The sequence below is a fragment of the Orussus abietinus genome, unplaced genomic scaffold (genome assembly GCF_000612105.2).
Source record: "Orussus abietinus isolate OABI.00-Male unplaced genomic scaffold, Oabi_2.0 scaffold4, whole genome shotgun sequence".
Taxonomy (NCBI): domain Eukaryota; kingdom Metazoa; phylum Arthropoda; class Insecta; order Hymenoptera; family Orussidae; genus Orussus; species Orussus abietinus.
The window spans coordinates 2,056,798-2,077,597 of NW_019396014.1; the positions used below are offsets into that span (position 1 = coordinate 2,056,798).

A 20,800-nucleotide genomic window follows, 5' to 3' on the forward strand; every position below is an offset into this window, starting at 1 on the left:
TTCCAAACAATTCCATGTCCGTACCATACCGTCATATGTCATCTTCATTATATTCCACAATTATTTTCCCAGGATTAATAGTTATTATAGTAGAAGAAAAATAAAAAAGGTCTTGATTTTGGCATGTGACCACGCTTTAACCTATATTTTTTATCCCACTCTAAACGTCAGTGACTAGCCGATCGAACGCACAGGTGCTACCGAGTGCGAAAATGTCAACGGTAATAAATTGTAGAATTGTAGAAATTAAAATTCCCGCAAAATTCTGAGGATATTAAAAAAACTTTCAGGCAGGGAAACTGTAGGAAAGGCGGCTTATTTTCCGAACGGACCCCTTTTTGGGTGTGGGAATTTTTGGCGCCGGGAGATATTTTTTCTCAGGACTGAAGATAGGTAGATGCAGGCATTATTGTTGGACCAACGCGGCCAAAGATACCCGAGGTCGACCCAAACGAGTCACCTGGAATCGAGGCTCTGTTAACCGACGCCGGCAGAGGCGACGCGACGCGCAGTTACGAATTTATCGAGGAATTAGCCACGGCAATCATCCTCTATCCACCCATCCCCGTATCGATACGTTTATTTCATTAACTGGCCGAGCTCGGGGCTGAAGGCTAGGTGAGCCGGCGAAATTCATTTATCAATGCGTCGCCATGCACCTGCCACAGGCACCGGGGCGACCCCCGTTTCCGCGTTCCCTGCCGCGACCCCCCGCGAAGCGAAAGCCGATAAAGCGAAATCGTTTACGCAGTAAAACTCCCTTTACCGGGGCTATTTATATCGGCGGTTAAACCGCGCCGACCGCAACGCAGCCGCCGGACTTTCCGGGGATCCCGCGGCTGCCGGACATGATTTGTCGATCGTACAAATTGGATCTCTCTCTCTCCCCTTCGAAGATCGGGAATAAAATCGACCTTAGAAACGTTCCTCGGTATGATTTCAAATCGCCATTTCGGTAATTAAATCCCAAAAGGCGGAAGTACTCGGTAATAAGTGACGTCCTGTGACTGCGGAAAGAGAATACGGGGGACTTGTGAGAGGTTAAGTCGGTAATTTCTAATGTTACGCTACGGCCACCTTTGAAGGGGATTCCGGGATAATGTCGAATCCGCGAGAACGGTACGATTAATCCGCGGCGAATGCCGGCCGGCCAAAACGCACCCCCGCGGCCGGCCTGCGGTCGCACGCAAATTTGCGTGTCGGCACGGGCCGCGGGCCAAACGAGCCGGCCGGAATTTCGCGGTTTTGGTTTACTGCGTAATTGCGCGTTTCGACGGGCGAGCCCGCTGCGCTGATTCCTTTATCGTCCGATATATTGCCAATTATCGGCGAGCGAGGTGGCCCGCTCGCGCATTCCGCGAGAACGGCCCTCGTTACGCCGCGTTAATTGCGCGCGACCGCACGAGATGGCGCACGCCACGCGTCTCTCTCGCAAGCGACGTGACATCGTCCGAAGAAGACACGTCACCAGCTCGCTTGTCAACGTTTCATACATTTCGCGGATAACGCCCTCGAGATGCCAAGGTTCGCTCCCGGGGGTTGCGGAATCCCGAGGGACGTTACGGAACGCGTAATCTCAGGAGGGTCGGTCCTCCGGTCTGTGTGTTAGGGTCTCTGGGGCATGGCCAAGGATCGTAACGCCTCAACCCCGAGGTCGGAGGTCGGCTTTATCCTCGCCTTAGCCTCGTCCTACTTCCCTTCCTCCACCTTTCGAAACCTGCGCTACAAATCCCCGAAGGAGGGTCGTACTTTTTTTACGCCTTCGTCGAAGGGTTCAACCGGTGGTTGAGGATCCACCCCATCTAGGGGAGGACATGGGATCGCCCGATCATGGTCGGAGGTGGTCGCCGACCTCCGGGACACGAATGGTGCCTTAAGATCATAAATGTTGGTCGACTCAGATCGATTAAACAAGATTCGATTAAATCGACGTGAATTTCTCTCCCCAAGAAAATAATTGTTTCTTGCAGTTATGATTCAAGTAGCATATATATTAACGATATGTATATTTCTTTCGGTGAAGTACAGTAGACTACCGTATGACGAGTTCCGACAACGCGAATTAATATAGCACGTAATGCATTAACCGCGTTATACCGTAATCGTTATTTTCTCAGAGTAGGTCGACTTTATACGACCCTCCTCAGTTCCTCTTTCTAGGTCGTCTAAAGAGCGCCACGAGCCGTGGAATCGAGATCGCTCGGTGGAACGTCCCGAAAAAAATGGAGAAGCCTTCCCTCCTAGGGGTGGTCCCGGCGTAGGGGTGCAACGCGGCGGAAGGGGTAGACCAGCGGCAGACGACGGCCGCGGGGGCGGTGACCGGCCGCCAACGCGAATCAATACCCGCAGGAACAGGAACCACCGAGCACCCGAGACCGCCGCCGAACGTGGGAGGCACACACGCAGCCGTGAAAGGAGCCGTGGAGGTGCCATTAAGCGCGAGCATCCCGAATAGGTACCTTCGAACCCCTTCGAGCCTTCCGGAGGGCTCGCAAACCCAAATGCCCCGCAAGCGGCCGAGACGTCGCGTGTCCTCCGCGCGAGCGTCACGCATGCTGCGCGACCGGCCTTGGTGATCACGTGTTGCATGCGGAGGGAACCCCATTCCGAGAGTGACGAACGATATCTAGTTCAAGACTATGGGGTTCTTGCTCTTGCATTCTGGGCTTGGTCCCCAATTATGGTTAAGTATTGGTCTTACTCATAAATGATGCACTTTTGGAAAGACCAAGTCGAAGTCGGATTTTTCTCATGCGATGAGACAATGCATACTTGCACTTCCCGCAAGACCAGGATTACCGGACTTGCACTTTTTGCAAGGTTGGAAGACCAAGACCTCGATTGTGCCCATCGCCATATTCCGGTCGTCGCTTCCGTTCCGACCTCATTTTCGCCTCCACCCCTGCGTTCTCCACGGGCGACCTTGACGGTCGCCGTGGAACCCGCGCCGCACGGTCTGGCGAGTCCTGCCGGTCGCGGGTAGGAAGCGATGGGCTCTTTCACGGAGTCCAGCAACGAGTGCACTCGCGTGCACCCAACGTGAACACTCGATACGGCAGACTGGTTCGCCCAGTGACCTCGCGGGCTCGCACTTGGCTGCCGCCTCGAGTCGACTCCACCGACCGAGAGGGAACCAAGGGCCGACGGAGGGAACCGCATTCCTGGCCAAGGCTCAACCCTCCGTCTCCTTCGCTCTCGCTTAGCTCCCTCTGGGAAGAAAGCGAACCTCGCGACGGCTCGCCAGCCCGGGTCTAGAGTGTCTCTGCCACGGCGTCGCGCCTCCCGAAGGACGGGTGATGCATTCGAAAGAGGAAGAGGGACGCCAGGCGTCGCGCCCCGATTCCCAGGTCGGAGGTGGCGGGACTTGGTCGACCTCCAATATGTTATGGCTCCTGAGGTTATGGCAGGGGCCATGCACCATCTAGACGGACCAGATCCGACCGAAACGAATTACTTCCTGTGGACGACGCTTTGCCATGTCCGACCCGACCCGACCTGACACGTACAAGACGCGACTATTAGAAGTACCACGGTTTTTCGGTCGGACCCAATCTAGTCCAGTTTGATCGGTAACCGTAACCTAAGACCGATTATTTACGACTTGAGTCCTTTTTTCCAAGGTGGAGCAAAGGACTGCACTTGGATATCTGATTCCTCCTGGATTACCCTTGTCAGCGCCTCGACTCGGAGAATCCCTGCCCCCTGATAGGAGCAACATCCCACGCGATAAAAAAAACGAAACAAGCGTCCTCGCCCCGTTCCAATCCTCCCAAGGAACTTCACCTCGTGGGATGGATTCACGCGTGACAAATGGTTACGACCTGGCCGATTTAACGTCCCGCGAAACGAGCATTTCCCGCGATGCATGAACCACGCTCTGTTTAATCCAAGGAATGTTTTTTCCCGCCTACCGGACGAGCGAAGTTGCATATCCGAGGCGTGCATCGGCAATTTTTTTTCTTCTTCTTATTATCTTTTTTTTTTCTCATCCGGAAACGCACGTCGCGGTTCCATCCTCGAACACGGTCGCAAAAACCGAGGTGTCCAACTAGGTCGCCGCGACGATGCTCAGGTCGATACGAAGGGTTATTTATACTCCTGCTACCGTACGCCGTGCCCATTTTTCATTCTTCTCTCTGTTTTCTCATATTTTTTTTCCTTCTCTCCAATTTTTAACAACAGTCTAGGCACTCGCACGCGTTTCAAACCCTGATCGATACCGGGCAGATATCCTACCGACGTCCGGACCGACGGACGCATCAAAGCGAGACCCGAACGAGTATTAATAAAAGTGGACGATTTTGTTCGCGGCCTAACGAACGAAGGCCGAGTGATTGATCGTCCCTCGGATGAAATATTTTCTCAGCGCGATAACTGATTGTTATTCCAAGCCCGGGGATTAATAGCGTCGTGACGTCCGCCAGGCAGGAGGCCGTCATAAATCGAGGGCGCGTTACACCCAGTGGCAGGATTCACCGAAACGGAATACATCTCAATAAATATTTCCCATTGTGCGGCGGGATTTATGTCCTTGCAAGGGACAATTATGGGGTCGGAAGAAGGATAAGGTGGAGGAGGTGAAAGGATCCAGGAATCGCCGCGGTCAGAATCAACGCCAGGGCGAGATTTTCCCAGGAAAAAGGATCATGAGAACGAATGGAGAAGGAGAAACTAGGGGTTATTCCCTCGGGAAATTATGATTTTTAATACTCGAAGTCACCTGGAAATCCTGCGACGAAATCACTGATAAAAATTCCCTTGTCAATTTGCATACTCAGTCATTGGTTAGTTTAATGCCGCAATAAATTGCAGGGAAGTTCGATCGTCTCCGTAATACCGCATTCGGTATCTAAGTTGAGTTAAAAATAATTATAATATAATATTACATCTAATTCAAGTACAAAATGCAATAATACGGTAAATATACGAAGTCCCGTGTATTTATACATCTTCTAATTTGTAATCTTTCGATTTTACGCTTTTCTATGTAAACATTTCATTAATGATGTATGTAAAAATGAATGTATATTTCCATAGATTTTTATCAGTATTGTCAGAATTTCGAGGTCGATCGTCACGGTGCCGCTCATCATATGAAATGAAAGGCAGTCGGTTCTCGAAGAAGGAAATCGTTTTCACTGATTTCCGAGTGTAAATCCCTTCGGTTAGGGAGACGGAGAAACCTTTGTCTTCGCTGTTACCATGGCGTCGTCAATGTACGTCCCGAAGGACATCCACGGCTGCAAAAGGAAAAGGTCGACTCGGAGGCCGAGGAACGCTCCGCGACTGCGTTTCGCGTCGGTTCCGCCTTGAATTAATCGAGTAAGGTATCGATTCCGAAACGGAGACCCTAACCCGCTCCATATATCGAGGTCAGCCTAGAGTCCGATTATAGCCAATGAACGTCTAAATCCGTTCGATCCGTTTCTCGCAGCGACCTCGGGGAAAAGGATCCGAGGTTTTGGCGAAACCTAGGAGCCGGATCGACCTGGAAGAGTCTCAGAAGAAGAGGGTCGCTCGATGTCCAAAGGAATCCAGGAATGCGACACTAGGCACGGTGCTGGCCCGTAATAATAACCCAGCGAAAGCGATACGCCCGAGAAACTGGAGCGTGCCGTTGATACCGGCGTGTTTGCCGATAACCAGAGCCCGAGGAACGATAACTAGCGTCAGCTCGAAACGCTCCCAGTTAAGGAAAGTCAATTCCCAGTTAAGGGAACATCGACTCCCCGATCAGGAGAGCGTGGTTGCGAACAACGAGGACATCCAGCGGCACCAGGGACAACATCCAGTTTTAAATATCGTCATCGGCTGGAGAACGCTTCCAAGGACGCTCAAAAAATTACGTCCATCCAGAGCCATTAAAATTCAAGATGGAGGACTCGTGACTTCCCGTTAAAGGGAGTATTCCAGATATCCAGGGACGCCGGCAAAGAGAAGAGAGTACCCAGGCAACGACTTCCCCTTTGAAATCTTGTCGCCACCCTGAGAGCGTTTATCATTATCAGACATTGAAAAAGAGCCTTGTCCATCCAGAATTTTTGTCAACCCCTGGAGGGCGTTTCTAGATATTTAAAACCCCATGGGGGGTGAAAATGTAGAGGTCGCGGCACTCACCATGGACACGACCGGCGGTGGTGGGTTTCCGTTCCTGAGTGATCCCGGTTGCTGATTGGCCGCGGGGTTGAGATTGTCCTTCGCCTGCTGCATCGGGTCCGGGTGCAGGGCCTGTTGCTGCTGCCCCGGCTGTTGCTGGTGTTGCTGGAGCCCTCCGATCCCCGCCTGAGGACTGCCGAGTCCCGCGGGTGCACTGTCCGGCGTGCTAACTTGACGGGCGATCTTGCGATAACTCTGAAACCAAAGGACGTCGTTTACACCGTGAGATTCGCCTTTCCAGGCCGCGGGAAGACCATTCCCAGGGATTCCGGAGACCGCCCCCGGTGTCATTTATTTACGCCAATGCAAATATCGCTAAGAGAACCCGGGGGAATGGATTTCAGCCGAGGTCGACTTGGCACTTCGTATCGTTTGCGCGGAAATATCCTTAAATCCCGCGCTAAGTAGAGGAGGCGTCCTGGACCCCGAAATCAAAGTACCTCTCGGGGCTTCCAACGATTTCATTGCGAGTACTAATCGGCATTTTGCATGCACACGGCGACAAAGGGTCCACCTCTCCGTGTAATTTATTCACGCGTACCGCGTGCGAATGAATATCACCGATGACATAAACATCTCGGAGAGCCTAGTAAAAGCCGCCGTTATGCAAAACAGCCAAAGGATAAAATTTCACTCATACGGGGGGACACTTGCATCACGGCCGGGTTTTCGAGTCGTTTACACGCGCAATTAACGCGCTAATGAATATTAACGATCGGATTAACATAGCCCGGGGTACCGGCGACCGGTGTAATTGAAAATAGCGAAAGGGTAAAATTTCGCGCGACGCTCTCGGCGCGAAGACGCTCGTTTCTTTCATTTTTTTTCCTTCTCTTCTCCCTCCTTTTTTTTTATTTCCCGAGTAATTCCGTAAACAGGAAAAAAGGAACGGGGAGGATTTAATCCTCGGTGTCGCCGGCGGGATTAGAAACTCGAGGTTGCGACGATTTGGAGACAGGGGGTCGCGGAGAAATAACGAGAGAGAGAGAGAGAGGGAGAGAGCTGACCAGGACGCTTTTTTCGAAAAGGAAGGAGCTAGCAAAGTGCTAACGCCACGCCGGCGTGACCCTAATACTAAATATATCCACGTGGTCTAAGTAGGCCGAGCCGGCTGAAACCGTTTTCCATAGTTCGAAGCCTATGCCCGGTATATCGAGCAGCCTTAACTTTATGCATTATTTGAAAAACGAGCGACCCTCGCCAATGGCGTCCACGCCGGATCGAATCCCGGCAGGAAATTATTCACCTCGGTAATCGATTACTCCTCGAGCGAGTAACCCCCTCTGGCGGCCTCGAATTAATCCCGGACCGAGGGCCGCGATTAAAAATGATTTAAAAAATGTAGAGCCCACGCACAGGACGAAACGATCGGACATAACTTTTTTATCCGCGAAGCGGCAAAAAGTGGCGAAATTAAATCGCGCCGTTTCTTTCCCACGGGGTTTGATGTTAGGCCTCGATAAAACGGCCACGAAGAGAGCCGAGCCTTTTAATTTCAATCTTATCGGATTTAGAAATTGGAACGAGGCGCGCGGTCCCCTTGATTGTGGACATTTTTTACGAGGCTCAATTTTTCACGAACCTCGCCCCTCAAGTCCTTGGATATGAAACTCGAAGGCAAGTAGAGCTTCTATTTAATTCTCACGGATTGCGGGTTGTCATCTTCGGGTCTCTCCGAGAATACCTCCGAGAATAAACCGCTCATATGACACGTCCGTCAAATTGAGGACACGCGAGACATCCCGACGTAAGCCGGCTTTATGACGAAGATTTAACTGCCCCGAAACTGTCCGGCATAGAAAAGAGAAAAGAAACCCGCGACATCCAATCTCGAGTCCAGAATGAGCAATTTCTAAGCACGCGCTCCTCGTTAAATAAGGACACCGGTACCGAGATAATTAAATTAAAAACACCTACTAATGTATTAATCCATCCGAATCATCGATTCTCGTTCGCATAACAGCTGCCGTTATAAAATAGCGACATTCCAGCCTTCCCTCGCTCCCAAGCAGGAAGTATTATTTTCCCGAAGGCCCCAACGTACGCTCAATAATTCATGAGTAGTTGCAAGCTGTTATTAAAAATCTACAAGTTGAAAGTCCACGTTTCGTCCCCACCAGATCGCCGGGGTATTTTCAAAACGCGAAGGTCTCGACGGCCCGGTATTTTTTACAATCCTCCAAGGCCCAAGAGAAGTCGCGCAGCCGGAGACTCAAGGCGAGGCAAAAACGGAGAATGCTTAAAAAAAAAAGAAAGAAAGAAAGAAAGAAGGAAAGAAAGAAAAGGAAAAGAAAAAGTGTCGAGCCGCGCAGCGTCGTTCAATGAACTTGTCGAAGCTTTCGAAACCGTGGAAGGCAATGACTCGACGGCCGTCCTGTAACGTCGTGAGTGTTTGTAGACGCACTTCGGGGTGCGCGTAGCACGCGTGAAGCGGACGTGCACGCATACAGGGACGTGTCTAATGAATTTATAAATAGGCAAGGTCTCGGACCCACGCTAAGCCTGCCGGGGGATCGGGCCTTCCACCGAATGTCCGCTCTCCTCGACGAAAAGATCTCTCCGTGCGACCAAAGGGGATGATTTCGGGAGCCAATCGGATCGATGAATTCGATCGATCGACGCGGCAAATTCGATCCATCGACCGGCGACTCTCATCGGGGCTAAAGGCGAACGTCGCGCGACGACCCTTCGAGAATCGATATCGACACGGTGACGCACCCGGCAGACGATGACGAAAAGCTAAGGGTTGCCAAGGGGAAGAAACCATGTATCGTCGATAGGACGACCTGGCCAACCCGAATCGATGTTGCTCGGTGAACCGTTATTTTCCGACCGAATTCATCTCCTCGCTAAATATCCCGTGAAACTCCCGCAGTAAGACGAGGGGATGTACACTAGGGGACATGAATGCCTTCCCATGAGAGAGGAAGGCTGGGAGGCATCCACTTGCGGGAGTGTAGTCGAGTGAAGACGTTTCCATGGGACTTTTCTACGGAGATACCTTCGGGAATATCCTCGCGAAGTCGCTCGGATTTTCGAGGACGACTTCCAGCCGGAAGCTCGGCGCTCGGTCATAAAGGGAAAGAATAAATCGAGGAACACGCGCGAGTCTCGTTTTAATAACGCCGCGGCGAGTAATGCCACCCCCGAGGAGAAAAGCCCGTTTTACGAGCTCGCGACGAGATCCGCGAGCGGGTTTTATGTCCCCGCCGGAAATAAATCCGCAGCCGCGGCGGCTAAGTTTTCACCCGGCGGCTTTAATGACGCGGAAAGCAAGAGCCCGGTGCACCTTAATGACCCGAAAGTATGGCGGCTCTTTTCGAAATTCATTAAGGTCCGGGTTCCTCGAGGAGAGCCTCGAGAATACCGAAGAGCGGGGATTATTTCAGAGCTTATTCCCGCCCGCGGAATCCGAGATTCCGATTTTCGATATCGAGCCGCTATAAACGAAGCGCGAGATTCCGGACTCAGGGACCGGACCAAGAGCCGAGGAATGATCGAAATTTTCCGCCTCGCGGGAACCGGGGGAAAAAAAAAAAAGAATTGAAATTCTAGTACCGCGAATCTCTATTGAAAGCGAGGCCCTTTGTGTCGATAATGGCCCGATTAGGGAGGGATGGAAGATACTTACCGAGAGAACGCGCCGAATGAGCCGCAAGAGAAAGGTGCGTTTCGGCGAGTTTTCCTCGGGAGAAAGAGAGAGGAAATGAAGGCCCTTTCACCCGTCAATCATCTTTACCTCGAAACGTAATACCCCTGACAGTCCTTTCGCGATGTTCGGCCACGTGGACGAGGTATCCCACTTATCCCATTACGCGTGCGGAATATATCCCGCGACCAATGGCACGGAAGTGCCGGAACACGTGGGCGCCCACGTGGCCTTCTCTCCCGAATGCATCGCATCCTGCAATTTTCCCTGGCGAGGAACCTCCTCTGGCCCATCGAACGATACCATTTCCACAACGCGACGTGTCGCTAATGTCACGGGACACGACACGGCCTGAATTCCTGAATGGCGATTGCGCAATCGTCGCAAGCTCCGCGTTTTGCCGTCGTCCGGTCCTTGGAAAGGGCCCTGAGTGGCCGCATTCGCCGAAGGCCGGACAGCGAAACGATCGCGATTGCGCAATAACCGCGGAAAAACGACGGCTAGTGCGCATTGCGTTGAAGAATTCCTCTCGAAAAAAAAGAAATCGTCCGCGCTTCGAGGGGAAGAGATTTACCCGGAGTTTCGTCGTTCCGCCGGTAAATCATCTCTAAAATCTGCGATCGATGCGCGATCGCCAACACCCGGACCGGCAAAAATTTCTCCGGGTAACGATGATAAACTTCAGGAGGTAAACATTCGCCTGAACGATCTCCGCCGAGGCTCCTCTTCATTATCAGAGATTTCCAAGATGGCGGCGCGGTATCCGCACCGGCCCCGCCGATTTATACGAGGGAACGGAGAACGCCTCGGATCTCGCGGCACGTAACCGTGGAAATCCAGAAAATCCTGGAAATAAAAGCTAACGGTAAACACGTTGGTGTTTTTCTTTTTCCTTTCTTCCCCCGCTTTTTCCGCACTCTTCTCCGTTTCCATCTCGGTCTCTCCGATTCTCTCCTACGGCGGCAATAAAAACTCACTCTCTCGGAAGGCCAGCCGGTCGAGCGGATCACGTGCCGGACTTATTCAATCCGGTCTTTGGCTCCGATTCGTTCCCGTCTCGCGGCCCGGCGCGTCTCTCTCTCTCCCGCGCGCCTCCCAATCGGCCCTCTCTCTCTCTTTCCCTCTTCTTCGCGGCGCTCGCTCGCTCGCGTCGCCCCTTCGGTTTTCCCTCTCCGTCTCGCTCGCCCGACTCTCCCTCTCCTTTCGGCGCCTCCCGCGTTCCTCCTGGCCTTCGCGAAGAGAGACTCGACACTATCGACTGCCGTTCGACGGTCTCTCTGCGCACTTCTCTTCCCACCTTGTAGATCCCGCTCTACAGGGTGTACCTACGGTCAGCTGATCGCGACCTCTCCCCGCCGGCGAGACTTTTCGAGCCGATCGATCGGGCATCGATCCATCGATTGGCGGCACCGTCACCGATCGGCGACTACTTAGTAAACAAAAACCGCTCCAACTAAAAACCATGAAATAAACGTTTCCGATAAATTCCCGCGGCTAAATTCGACAATAGATGGGGACTTTTAACAAATTCGCTGGATTTACCATCAAGCGACGAGTTTCTCAGCCATCTCATTTACATATTGCAAAAGATTCGCTTTCAAGATCATCTAATAGAACCACGTGGACGGGCTCCAAAATTCAAAAGAAGGCTGTCAATTTTATCCATCCATGAATCTGAAATTCTAAAAAATCCTCCACATAAGCAAATTAAAAAGCCGCTCCAAAAATCCCCCTGCCCACCATGGATAAAACGGCCCAGCATGGTGCATGTCGTCACTTCCAATCCCACTCGCGACTTCGAAGAGCCTCGAAGAAAGGCAAGAGAAACTCGAAAACAAAGCGAACGCTCGCGCGATAAGGGACGGAAAGGGCCGAATTACCGGCGCGCTCTCGAGTCCCTCGGCGAGCGCGCGTGGCCGCGGAGTCCAGTGACGTCACTTCCGGTCGGGGTCCTCGTGGGCGGGAGTCTCGAGGCGTCTCGTGGTGCCCCCTGGGGCGGCGGCGGCGGCGGCGGCGCGTCCACGTCTTCGCGCGCGAGTCCCGCGTGTCGGGATTCTCCGGGGCGGGCGACGCTCGCCTCTACACTGCACACGGTCGCGACTCGGCGCGGTGTGCGCTCCACACTCCGGCAGGCAGGCGCCACACCCACTGGGAGGTAAGCGGTCGGTGGGTCGTCGACGTGGTCGCCGACTCCCGGTTCGCCGCGACTCGGTCAGGTTCGGTCAGGTTCGGGCGGGTTCGGCGGAGCCCGCGGGCGGCCTCGTACGCGGGCAGGTACCCAACGCGGGGGGCATGGGCGTAGAACGCTGGGGGCGGCGGCGGCGGCTCGACCGGTGACCCGGGCGACGCAGTGGCGGCGGCGGAGGCGGGACGGTAACGGGACGTCCGCGGGACGGCGACGGGACGAGTACGCGTACCTCCTGCGGGAACGCGCCGGGATTATTAAGCGCGGGCTCGGTGCGCGCCGCGGACCTGCCGCCGCGGGCGGCCAGAGAGGGGGCGCGACAGGCAAGGGGGCCGCGGAGGGAGGGGGTAAGGTAGATCGAGAGAGAGCGCCGCACGTGGAGAAGGAGGCCCGGAGGGCGGAAGAGTGGGGAGCGCTAGACGGAAAGAGGGAACGGGAGGTCGATGCGCGGGAGGAGGACGGGGAGGAGGGAAAAGAAGCGCGCCCGTACCGATGTCGAAATCCTCGCGCTCGGAGGGAGAAAAACTCTCCGGTATGTTTGCGTTTTTAGGAGACCGCTCTTCGAGAGAATTTCGCGGACTCGGAAGTCCGCGAGATGGGAGAAAGGTGGGAGGAGGACCAGGAGCGAGAAGATCGAGCGCGGGACGAGATCGACTCGGCTCGAGCGAAAGCGAGACCGCGGAAGAGAAAGGGGGAGAGAAACGGCGACGGAAATACCGAATCGCGCGCGGTAGATAAAGAGGTCAAGCGATTCCGGGGGACGGAAATACCGAGAACCGCCAAGTCGGAGGGAGACCGAGAACGCGGGAGAGCGAGAGGGCGCGATAACCCCCTCGGAAGACGAGGACGAAAACGGCAAAGAAGGGAGAAGAACCGGCGAGCCGTCCGAAAGGGTGAGAAGACGCGAGAGCGAGAGAGAAGGCGAGAGAGCCCGAACGGGAGCGAGCCGTGCGGACGAAGAGGGAAAGCGCGGACTCGGCACCAGAGCGACGGAGAGAGGAACGCGCGACGCGTCAAGTGCGCGCGCCTTCGCTTCGACTCGGAGAAGCGCGTCGGAAACGTTCGTATCTTTCCGTGTCTCCTCGTGTTCTCCCTTTCCCTTCTCCGATACATAAACATTTCCCTCCCCCCCGGTCGGGTCGCCGTCTCGCTCGCTCCCGCCGTGGTCGCGCTAGCTCCGTCCCTCTCTCATTCCTCGCCGTCCGCCCCCACCGGTGCACTGCCTTTTCGACTACTATCTCGCGCTATCGTGCGCGGCCACCTACACCGCCCCCCTCCCAACCCCTTCCGCCGCCCCCCGCGCACGGTAGCCATGGAGATGCAGGCGCGACGGCGAAACTTTGTTTTCGCCGCGTCTCTCTTTTCCACCCACCGACACCCCCGGCGAACGCGCGCAGCGCCGCCATTTTGGTTGCACGCTTTGCCGCTCGCCTCGAGAGGGACGCTGCCCCTGGCACTCGGCCGAGGGTGAGAGGGCCACGGGACGCGAGGGGACGTCCTCCTGGATCTTCGGAGGCTTCGTTTATTAACGTCACTGCAACAAGTTGCCGCTCCGCGGATCAACGCTTCCGAGCTGGCCCACCGGGTGGCGAACGATTCTTCGAGCCCTGGTTTTCCGCGCTCTTTTGGTACCGCGAAACACTTCGTTTATGAAGCCATGCCCCGATTCCAAGACCCATACGCGGTCGGGAAACGTGCAGGTGTATTTGTAGGACAACCCTTTCGCGGGATCGTACGTACCAATTATGTAGATGCGCTTCTCTTGAAATATATTCCTATAAACATCGCGTTACCCCCTGCTAATTTATTTACACCCCGATCGGTTTTAAATGACACCCGTTAATGCTCCTTCTCGAGGTCCCGACATCCGCCACGTTTCCGGCGACTGCGGGCCGCGCCGCCATTTTGGTACCGCTTTCCACCGCCCCCCGTTGAAACGGACGCCACTTTCTGGCGCACGGCCGAGGGGGAGGCATTCTCTATCTTTCGAGGCTTCGTTTATTAATGTCGCTGCAACAAGTTGCCGTTGCAACGGAACGGATGAGCGCGGTCGCTTGCCTAACGGGATGCGCCTCCCCGACGCCAATATGGCGCCCAGGGGGAATACGACCTCGAAATGCGATCCAATTCATCGTAATTGCCCCCAAGGTTGCGAGACTCCGTGCCGTTCTCTGCCTCTTGCCAGTGCGAATAAAATGTTCTCCAATAAGAAGTGGAATTTCTTTATGAAAGCTTGCCCGAGCTTTCGGAGTATTTCTTTAATACCAATTTGAACGAACGATAGGAGATCGACTCGCAGACGCATTCCCGTCGACGGAGACGTCGAACGCGTCATCGACGGTGAAATTGTTGCTCTCCGCTGCGGTTTGACCGCAGAAAAGAAATGCTGCCTAGCCTTTCGACGGGCATCCACAAGTATATCGAGTACAGAGCACGAGCGCGTGTTGTGCCCTCGGTACGCTTCGTCGTATTACCGAGCGAAATTGTTCCCCATTGTCATTCTACCGAGGAAAAAAAAAGGAAAAAAAAAATGAGCACTCCTTTCGGCCGCCATCTTGCGAGCGTCGAGTTCGGAGACGGTCTTGCGTAACCGATACTAAAACAATGCCCTCGTTAATTGACCGATATTCTTTATACGGGAATGACGTGATTTCTTCGGCGATTTCAGGGAGGGAAAAAGATTTTTATCCTACGAGTGGTAACGACGCGAAAGTCTTTTTCCGGAGGGACGAAAGCAAAGATGGCGAACGGCTCTATTAATAGCGAAAGGAGCGCTTTCGTTCATACGTGACTCACTGGCGCATCTTTATCTCGCTTCCACTCGGACCACCCAAAATTATCTTATCTTAAGGAATGGAGGTTTGATAACCGCACTGGCCGAAGACAACTTTTACGACGCGACGAGGCAGGCTCACTTCGGAAACTCTGTCGGTTGAATGACAGGGAAATATCGCAAGAAAATATTGATATAGAGGACGAGACATTTAAGGAGATAATTTAATCCGGGAGATTCGCTCTTTCACTTTCCCGAAAACCTTGAGGGTTAGGACGAAGTCCTCACCGATTGGAATCAACGTCTCAACGTGGACATCTCGAGAACTCCCAGGAAAAAAACTCAGGAGACTTAGGGTAATTCCTGGATGATAAACGACAAGCCTGGATAGGGGGTGGAAACTTAATGGCGCGCAATTTATGACGCCGTCAGACAGTAATTAAAATCTCGTTAATCACCAGAAATTACCGCAAGACGAGGTCGCGCCTACGGAAACTTTAATCCCCGATCCCCGTGTCACCCCTCCGGAAAGTGAAACTCCTACCCTCCGGAGTGTCGAAAGATGCCGGAAGACGGGAAAATCGAAATATCAAAGGATATGCATTCCAAAAACCCGCGGATCATAATGGAGAAGCGCATTGCCGGCCGCGTGGGGTAGGCCGACGAAAACGCCCCGCGGGGTTGGAATTAACATTTTATTTTGCGCGATCGATAATTCCGCATTTCCCACCCCTCTGCGGGGTGGAAAAAGTTACAAGAGGACCTGTCCCGAGGAGGGAGCGAGAGGGCCTGGACGGAGCCAGGCGGACGAAATCGGAAGAACGAGAGGGAGGGAATGAGGACTAGGCAGAGGGAACGAAGGAAAGGACGGAAGGGAAAACTCGGAAGAGGGAAAGAGACGGGAAACGGGAGCAGAATAGGGTCGTCAAATGCAACGCGGCGAGGGGTGGCCGGGGGTTGAATTATAGTTGCGACTTCAACCACCAGGCGGCCTTAAGCAGGAAAATTTTAAACATGGCGGTGCAGCGCGGACAGGCGCACCACGAGTCGATCAATAGCGCCTTGTTTAATGTCAGTTCTCAAAGTCCGCATGTCCGACATCGAGACGAGTCGCGCTGGGATTTTCGACTAAATGGGGAAAAAAAAGATTTCCACCGGAAACTCGAAAAACACCCCTCCTCCGTCGTCCCTTTTCCATCCCCCCGCCACCTTGCAGATTTTTCCACCCACGTATAAAATCAGCCGTTAGAAAATGGCGTTTTTATCATAAGGATTTTTCGAGTAAACGGAGAAAAATAAATATTAATATCAGCCATTAGAAAAAAAAATGGCTTTTTAATATGACGCTTAATATTCCCTCATCGATTGGGATTTTGAGGGGAATTTTAAGCCGGTCCTCGTTGAGCTCCAGAAGCCGTCCGTCATTAAAACCGAAGCAGGGACCGGATGTCACCTGAAGGGTGACATCGCCTCGTAATTAAACGGTTTATTCCCGTTCTCCGGTGGCGAGAAACTTCCCGGGGCACTTCCGCCCAGGCCGGGCCGGAAGTTGCGGAACTTCCGCACGGTCCCCGGGGAAGTTCGGGCGAAAGGGATCGCGAGGAGACTCGTAATTAGCGTCCGGTAAAAGTGAAAACCTATTAAGAGAGTCCGTTTCTCCGAGAGTAATTCCTGACGCTTCCCGGAGGACTCTCATCCCGAGGGATGAAGGAGGAGGAAGCTCCCCGGAGAGGGAGACATTCCAAGGGCGGCTAGGCGGGACATAATTCCGCCGATGAAAATTCGGAGAAATATCAATTCCCTGACACCTTGTGTCTTCTCGCGACTTTAAGAGCTCAAAAGAACTATCCCCCCGTGATTTTAAAAATACCGAAATGGCAAAGTGTCGGAAACGGAGCCTCGCGGATGCTGGAAATTCCGCGGCTCTTGTCCCTTTTGGGAGTTTAGCCATTCGCTTTCCTTCCTTTTCCAGTTTCCTTTGAGAAGCATTCTTGGGATATTCGGCGCGAGCTTTCTGGTCCTTCGGCCCAAAGAATCCGATAAAAGGTCCGCGGGGGGAACGAGGTGGCGTAACGGATGCGGAAAAGAAGCCGCACTCGACTGGCCGTCGTAGGATGCTTTTCCGGAGTTAAACGTTTCCGAGCCAAACAAAAGGTGGCGCAGAAATGGCCAGACCTCTTAGTCTCGTACCTCGCAGGGAATTTCACATTTACGGCGATCGTAATCGCGTTTAACTTTTGTTCGCTCCGCCGTATCACTCTTTGGTCAAGAGATAGCGCTCCGCTCTTATCGTGCGCCGAGGCCTTTGGCTATTTTTACCTCCGGCCTCCTTGTTTGTAGAGAAATAGTTTCGAGACCGCGCCGAGGCGTCGAAACGTAAAAATAACCATCAGGAGCGTTTCCGAAAATTACTCTCGCCCGCAATTTTCCCCGCGCGAGGTGAGGACGCTCGGTAAGGATATTAAAAAAAGAAATTCCGCCGCGAGATTCGCCGGCCCATCCGCTGGTACCGAATGGTCGGGAATTGTCGCCGAGGGAGTAATGAAATTTTTGGAAAATTACTCACCCTCGTCGCACCCTTCCCTCGGCCTCTCCCTCGCTCCCTGAAGGCCCCCTCGCCGGTCTGCAGGTGATACAGGTGCTGAAAGCGAACATTTAAACGGGATTAGAATTAAGTTTTGGAGATTTTTCTGACGAGGCCTGCCGATGCCCATCGGGCCGTCCGAGACTGTCGGAGCCTATCGTAAAATCGCGGCACTCCTATAATGTCAATTGACCTCGTTAAGTTCAATAGAACCCGTATGAAAAGTACTTAGAGTTCCACGAGTGCGCGTCTGCCTCGAGTAGGAACTAAACCGGGCCCGGGACTTCCGGTTTGCACGTTAATTCAATTTAATATCGACCGCTGAACCGGAAGTGATCCGAAGCGTTCCATATGTACGAGACCGTTCTTGCAGATTTCGGACGTCGGACTTAATTTAAAGTTGCGCTCGCCGACCGTGGGAGAAAAAGTCGACTTTCGAATTATACGAGAACACGTAAGACCCGAGTGGAAACTGAGCCGAGCCGAGGGACTTCCGGCTTCTACTTTAATTCAATTTCAAAGTAACGAGGTGCCCGAAGTGTCGGGAACTTCGGGGGGAAAAGTTATGCCGCGTGCTTCGCGACAAGTTTGAAATTCGGAACTCCGCCCTCTGCGAATGCTAATGCGATATTAACTTCGGAGATTAGAGATATGAAAATGGCGGACGTCACTTCGAAAGGGCGAGAGAAGGGAGGCATCAAATTCGAGCCACGGATCGGTAGGAATAACCCATGAAATAATTTATATCAATTATCGGAGCAGGATTTTTTACTTCGTCAACAAGTCAGATTTCTTTTCCGTTTTTAAAAAAGGCATTTATCTAGCGAGGTGGTAGGTAACTGGGAGATATATCGAGTACCGATAACGTAGGCTCTCTCTATACCCGACATGGGTAGAACGTGATTACCGACCAGGCGTACTTATCGACGGTAGCTGGAGCGGACAGCTGGATTCGCTCTGCCTTACCAACCGTCAAGGAAAAAAAACAAGAACTCCACAAGGTCACGACGCCACGTGCGCGCGTCTCGCGCATGCGCACGAGAGGCGGCACCAGGCAAAATTGATTTTTTTTTTTGTTGCACGCGTACCCGCCAAATTGAATTACGGCACGTCGGGTACGCGACTGCGTTTTGCGCGCCTTAAAGCCCCTTTTCGCAGGATTCGGTATTATACGTCGCACAGATACGGAATTTATACAGTTATTAATAAATAACCGTGTCGATCATCGATGCCGATGCACAAGATGTAAGAATTTTCCCAAAGGCTACTTTCTTTCTCCCGCTCGCTTAGAAACGATGGAACGATCTACGGGAGGAGAGAAAAGAGAAGAAAGAGAGTAGAGAGGAAGAGAGTCGGAATATTATGGGCGCAACTCCCGGACCAATGAGCACGGAGGTCCGAGGTAAAACGTCCCCTCGTTACGGCACACGCGTGAACGATTATGGTCTAATTCCCTTGTACGAACAATCCAACCTACCTACCAACCTAACGGGCAACCTCCCCACGTACCTATCTACCTAGCCACCTATTAGGGCCGGCCGATATATCGATATATCTGCAGTGAGACCCTCTTGCAGTTCCTACGAGATATCCGAGGGTTCTATCGTGGAGACTTTCATAGGTTATTAATAAAAATAATCTGACGGGGGTATTACCTCCTTAGAATTTTTATCAGCCCGCCCGACATAACGATACCAAGTTCATGCATTATCGCCACCGAGTCGGGATTACGCCTTCCCACCCCCGAATTTCCCTCCTGACCATTCGGTGTCCTGTCAGCACCTACTCCTATTTGCCAGCTACTTACCCACCTACCCAAATACCTATCAACCTAGCAACCTACCCTTCCGCCAACCTACCCACCCACCTGCGCCTTCCCTGCGTACCTGGTGCCTTGCGCCCCCAGGAAAACCGGAGAGGAGCGCAGTCAATAAGCACACGGTCCAGAGACAGGGGTTGCTCGGCATCCCGCTTTTCCTCCCGTTTCCGCCCATTTTCCACCCTCTTTCAACCCTTTCCTCGGCGGCCTCTCTCGCGCGTGCAAAGTCCACTCGAGCCCTCGGGCACCTCCACCCTCTCTCTCGGTTCCGCTCCCTCCGGCCGGCGCTCTCCCTCTTTCGAACTCTCTCGGAAGAGATGCAAGGCAAATGTCAATATCGGCAATGCATCGCTGAAAAAGCTGCACTTGGGGCGCGAATGAGGGCGTAATTAATCGCAGGGAAGCGAAGAGATTTTCTTCGACTCGCCTGCACAAGGGGTGCTTCTACCCCCGCGCGAGCACCCCTTTGCAAGGCCCCGACGCACTTACTCGGAGGCGGGAGTTCTTCCCCGCGCGAAGGGATGCGAAAACAGCCTCTGCAATTTTTCTCCTCTCCTCTTCGCAGATTTTCTTTTTTTTTCCCTCCCTTTCCCCCCCCGCGTAATCGGCGCGTTCGACATTGCGTTTGGCCGAGTGCGAAAAGGCGCAGCCGCGCGAGACGTCGCATCGGTTTCCCTTTTAGGTGCCGACCAGGGTTTGCATTTTACCGGAAGATAAATTCCTATCGGCTTGAAAGGCGACGAGAGACGCGTCCACTTTCGGGCTTCTCGTGTGACGCGATGCGGCGGGAATTTGGATTTATTCTTATCAGAGGTAGGTGTCGATTCGCCGGATGGGATTTGAGGTGCGATCGGAATACAGAGGCGATTCCGTTGTGCTCACGGGACTTGCCCTAATTATCTGCACGGCCGTGGCGGTGTGTGCCCGAAAAAGACCGGCTGCCTTATGAATTATTTAAATAAATATGCGCCACCGAGGACACGTGCCGGGACCGCCGAGACTCGCGCGACGACATTATCGCCGCGAGCAAATCTCGGCCCGAATCGCGAGACATCCCCTTTTCCGAGCCTTCGAATCCCCGAGGGAGATCCAACCTGCCGATTCGACCTCGAGGAAATGATTTTATACGCGCCCCTCTTTATATTCCACCCTGAAATTAAACACACTTCGCGACGTAGCGCTACGACTCGGTGAGTTCCGCCCAGCGAGCTGGATTTTCAGAACGGGAGAAAAACGGAAGACGGTATATCGAGATGAGGCGAAGTCTTTCTAACCTAATTTTCCAAAGATGCGGCATTAGGGTCCGACGGAATCTTAAGATTCGAGCAAGGGGAGAAGATATAGGAAACCGCATGCAAAAGTAACAATTATCGCGACTCTTGAAACTGGCTCGCTCGTAGTGAAATTCCCCGGAGATTTCACACGGCGATTCCTGAATAATGACCGCGATCCTATCAACCCCTTTCTTTTCCCGTTTCTATTTCTGCAGCGTATAAAATTAGCATGTTTTTGCATTCGCTTTAGGGCCACCGAAGAGTCTTCCTCCTTCGACGTGTGTAGAAAAAGACGGGAAAGGCAAGAAACGTTTCGGTCCCTTCGCTCGAGAAAATACTTAATCGAAAGTCTCCCTCCTG

At 53.1% G+C, this 20,800-nt stretch overlaps 1 protein-coding gene across 3 annotated transcripts in view; it reads right to left on the minus strand.

The window, feature by feature from the left end:
- LOC105695736 (DNA N6-methyl adenine demethylase) overlaps nt 1-20,800 on the minus strand; it is a 57,099-nt gene that overhangs the window by 11,854 nt on the left and 24,445 nt on the right. For 2 of the 3 annotated variants that reach the window (XM_012417599.1, XM_012417598.1), the window contains exons 2-3: nt 17,330-17,404; nt 6,118-6,351 (exon numbers count right to left, since the gene is read on the minus strand). In XM_012417599.1, coding sequence (XP_012273022.1) covers nt 6,118-6,351; nt 17,330-17,404 — 309 coding nt within the window. Of the gene's footprint in view, nt 1-6,117; nt 6,352-11,685; nt 11,939-17,329; nt 17,405-20,800 lie in introns of those variants that run through there. The other variant, XM_012417600.1, reaches the window with a different exon arrangement.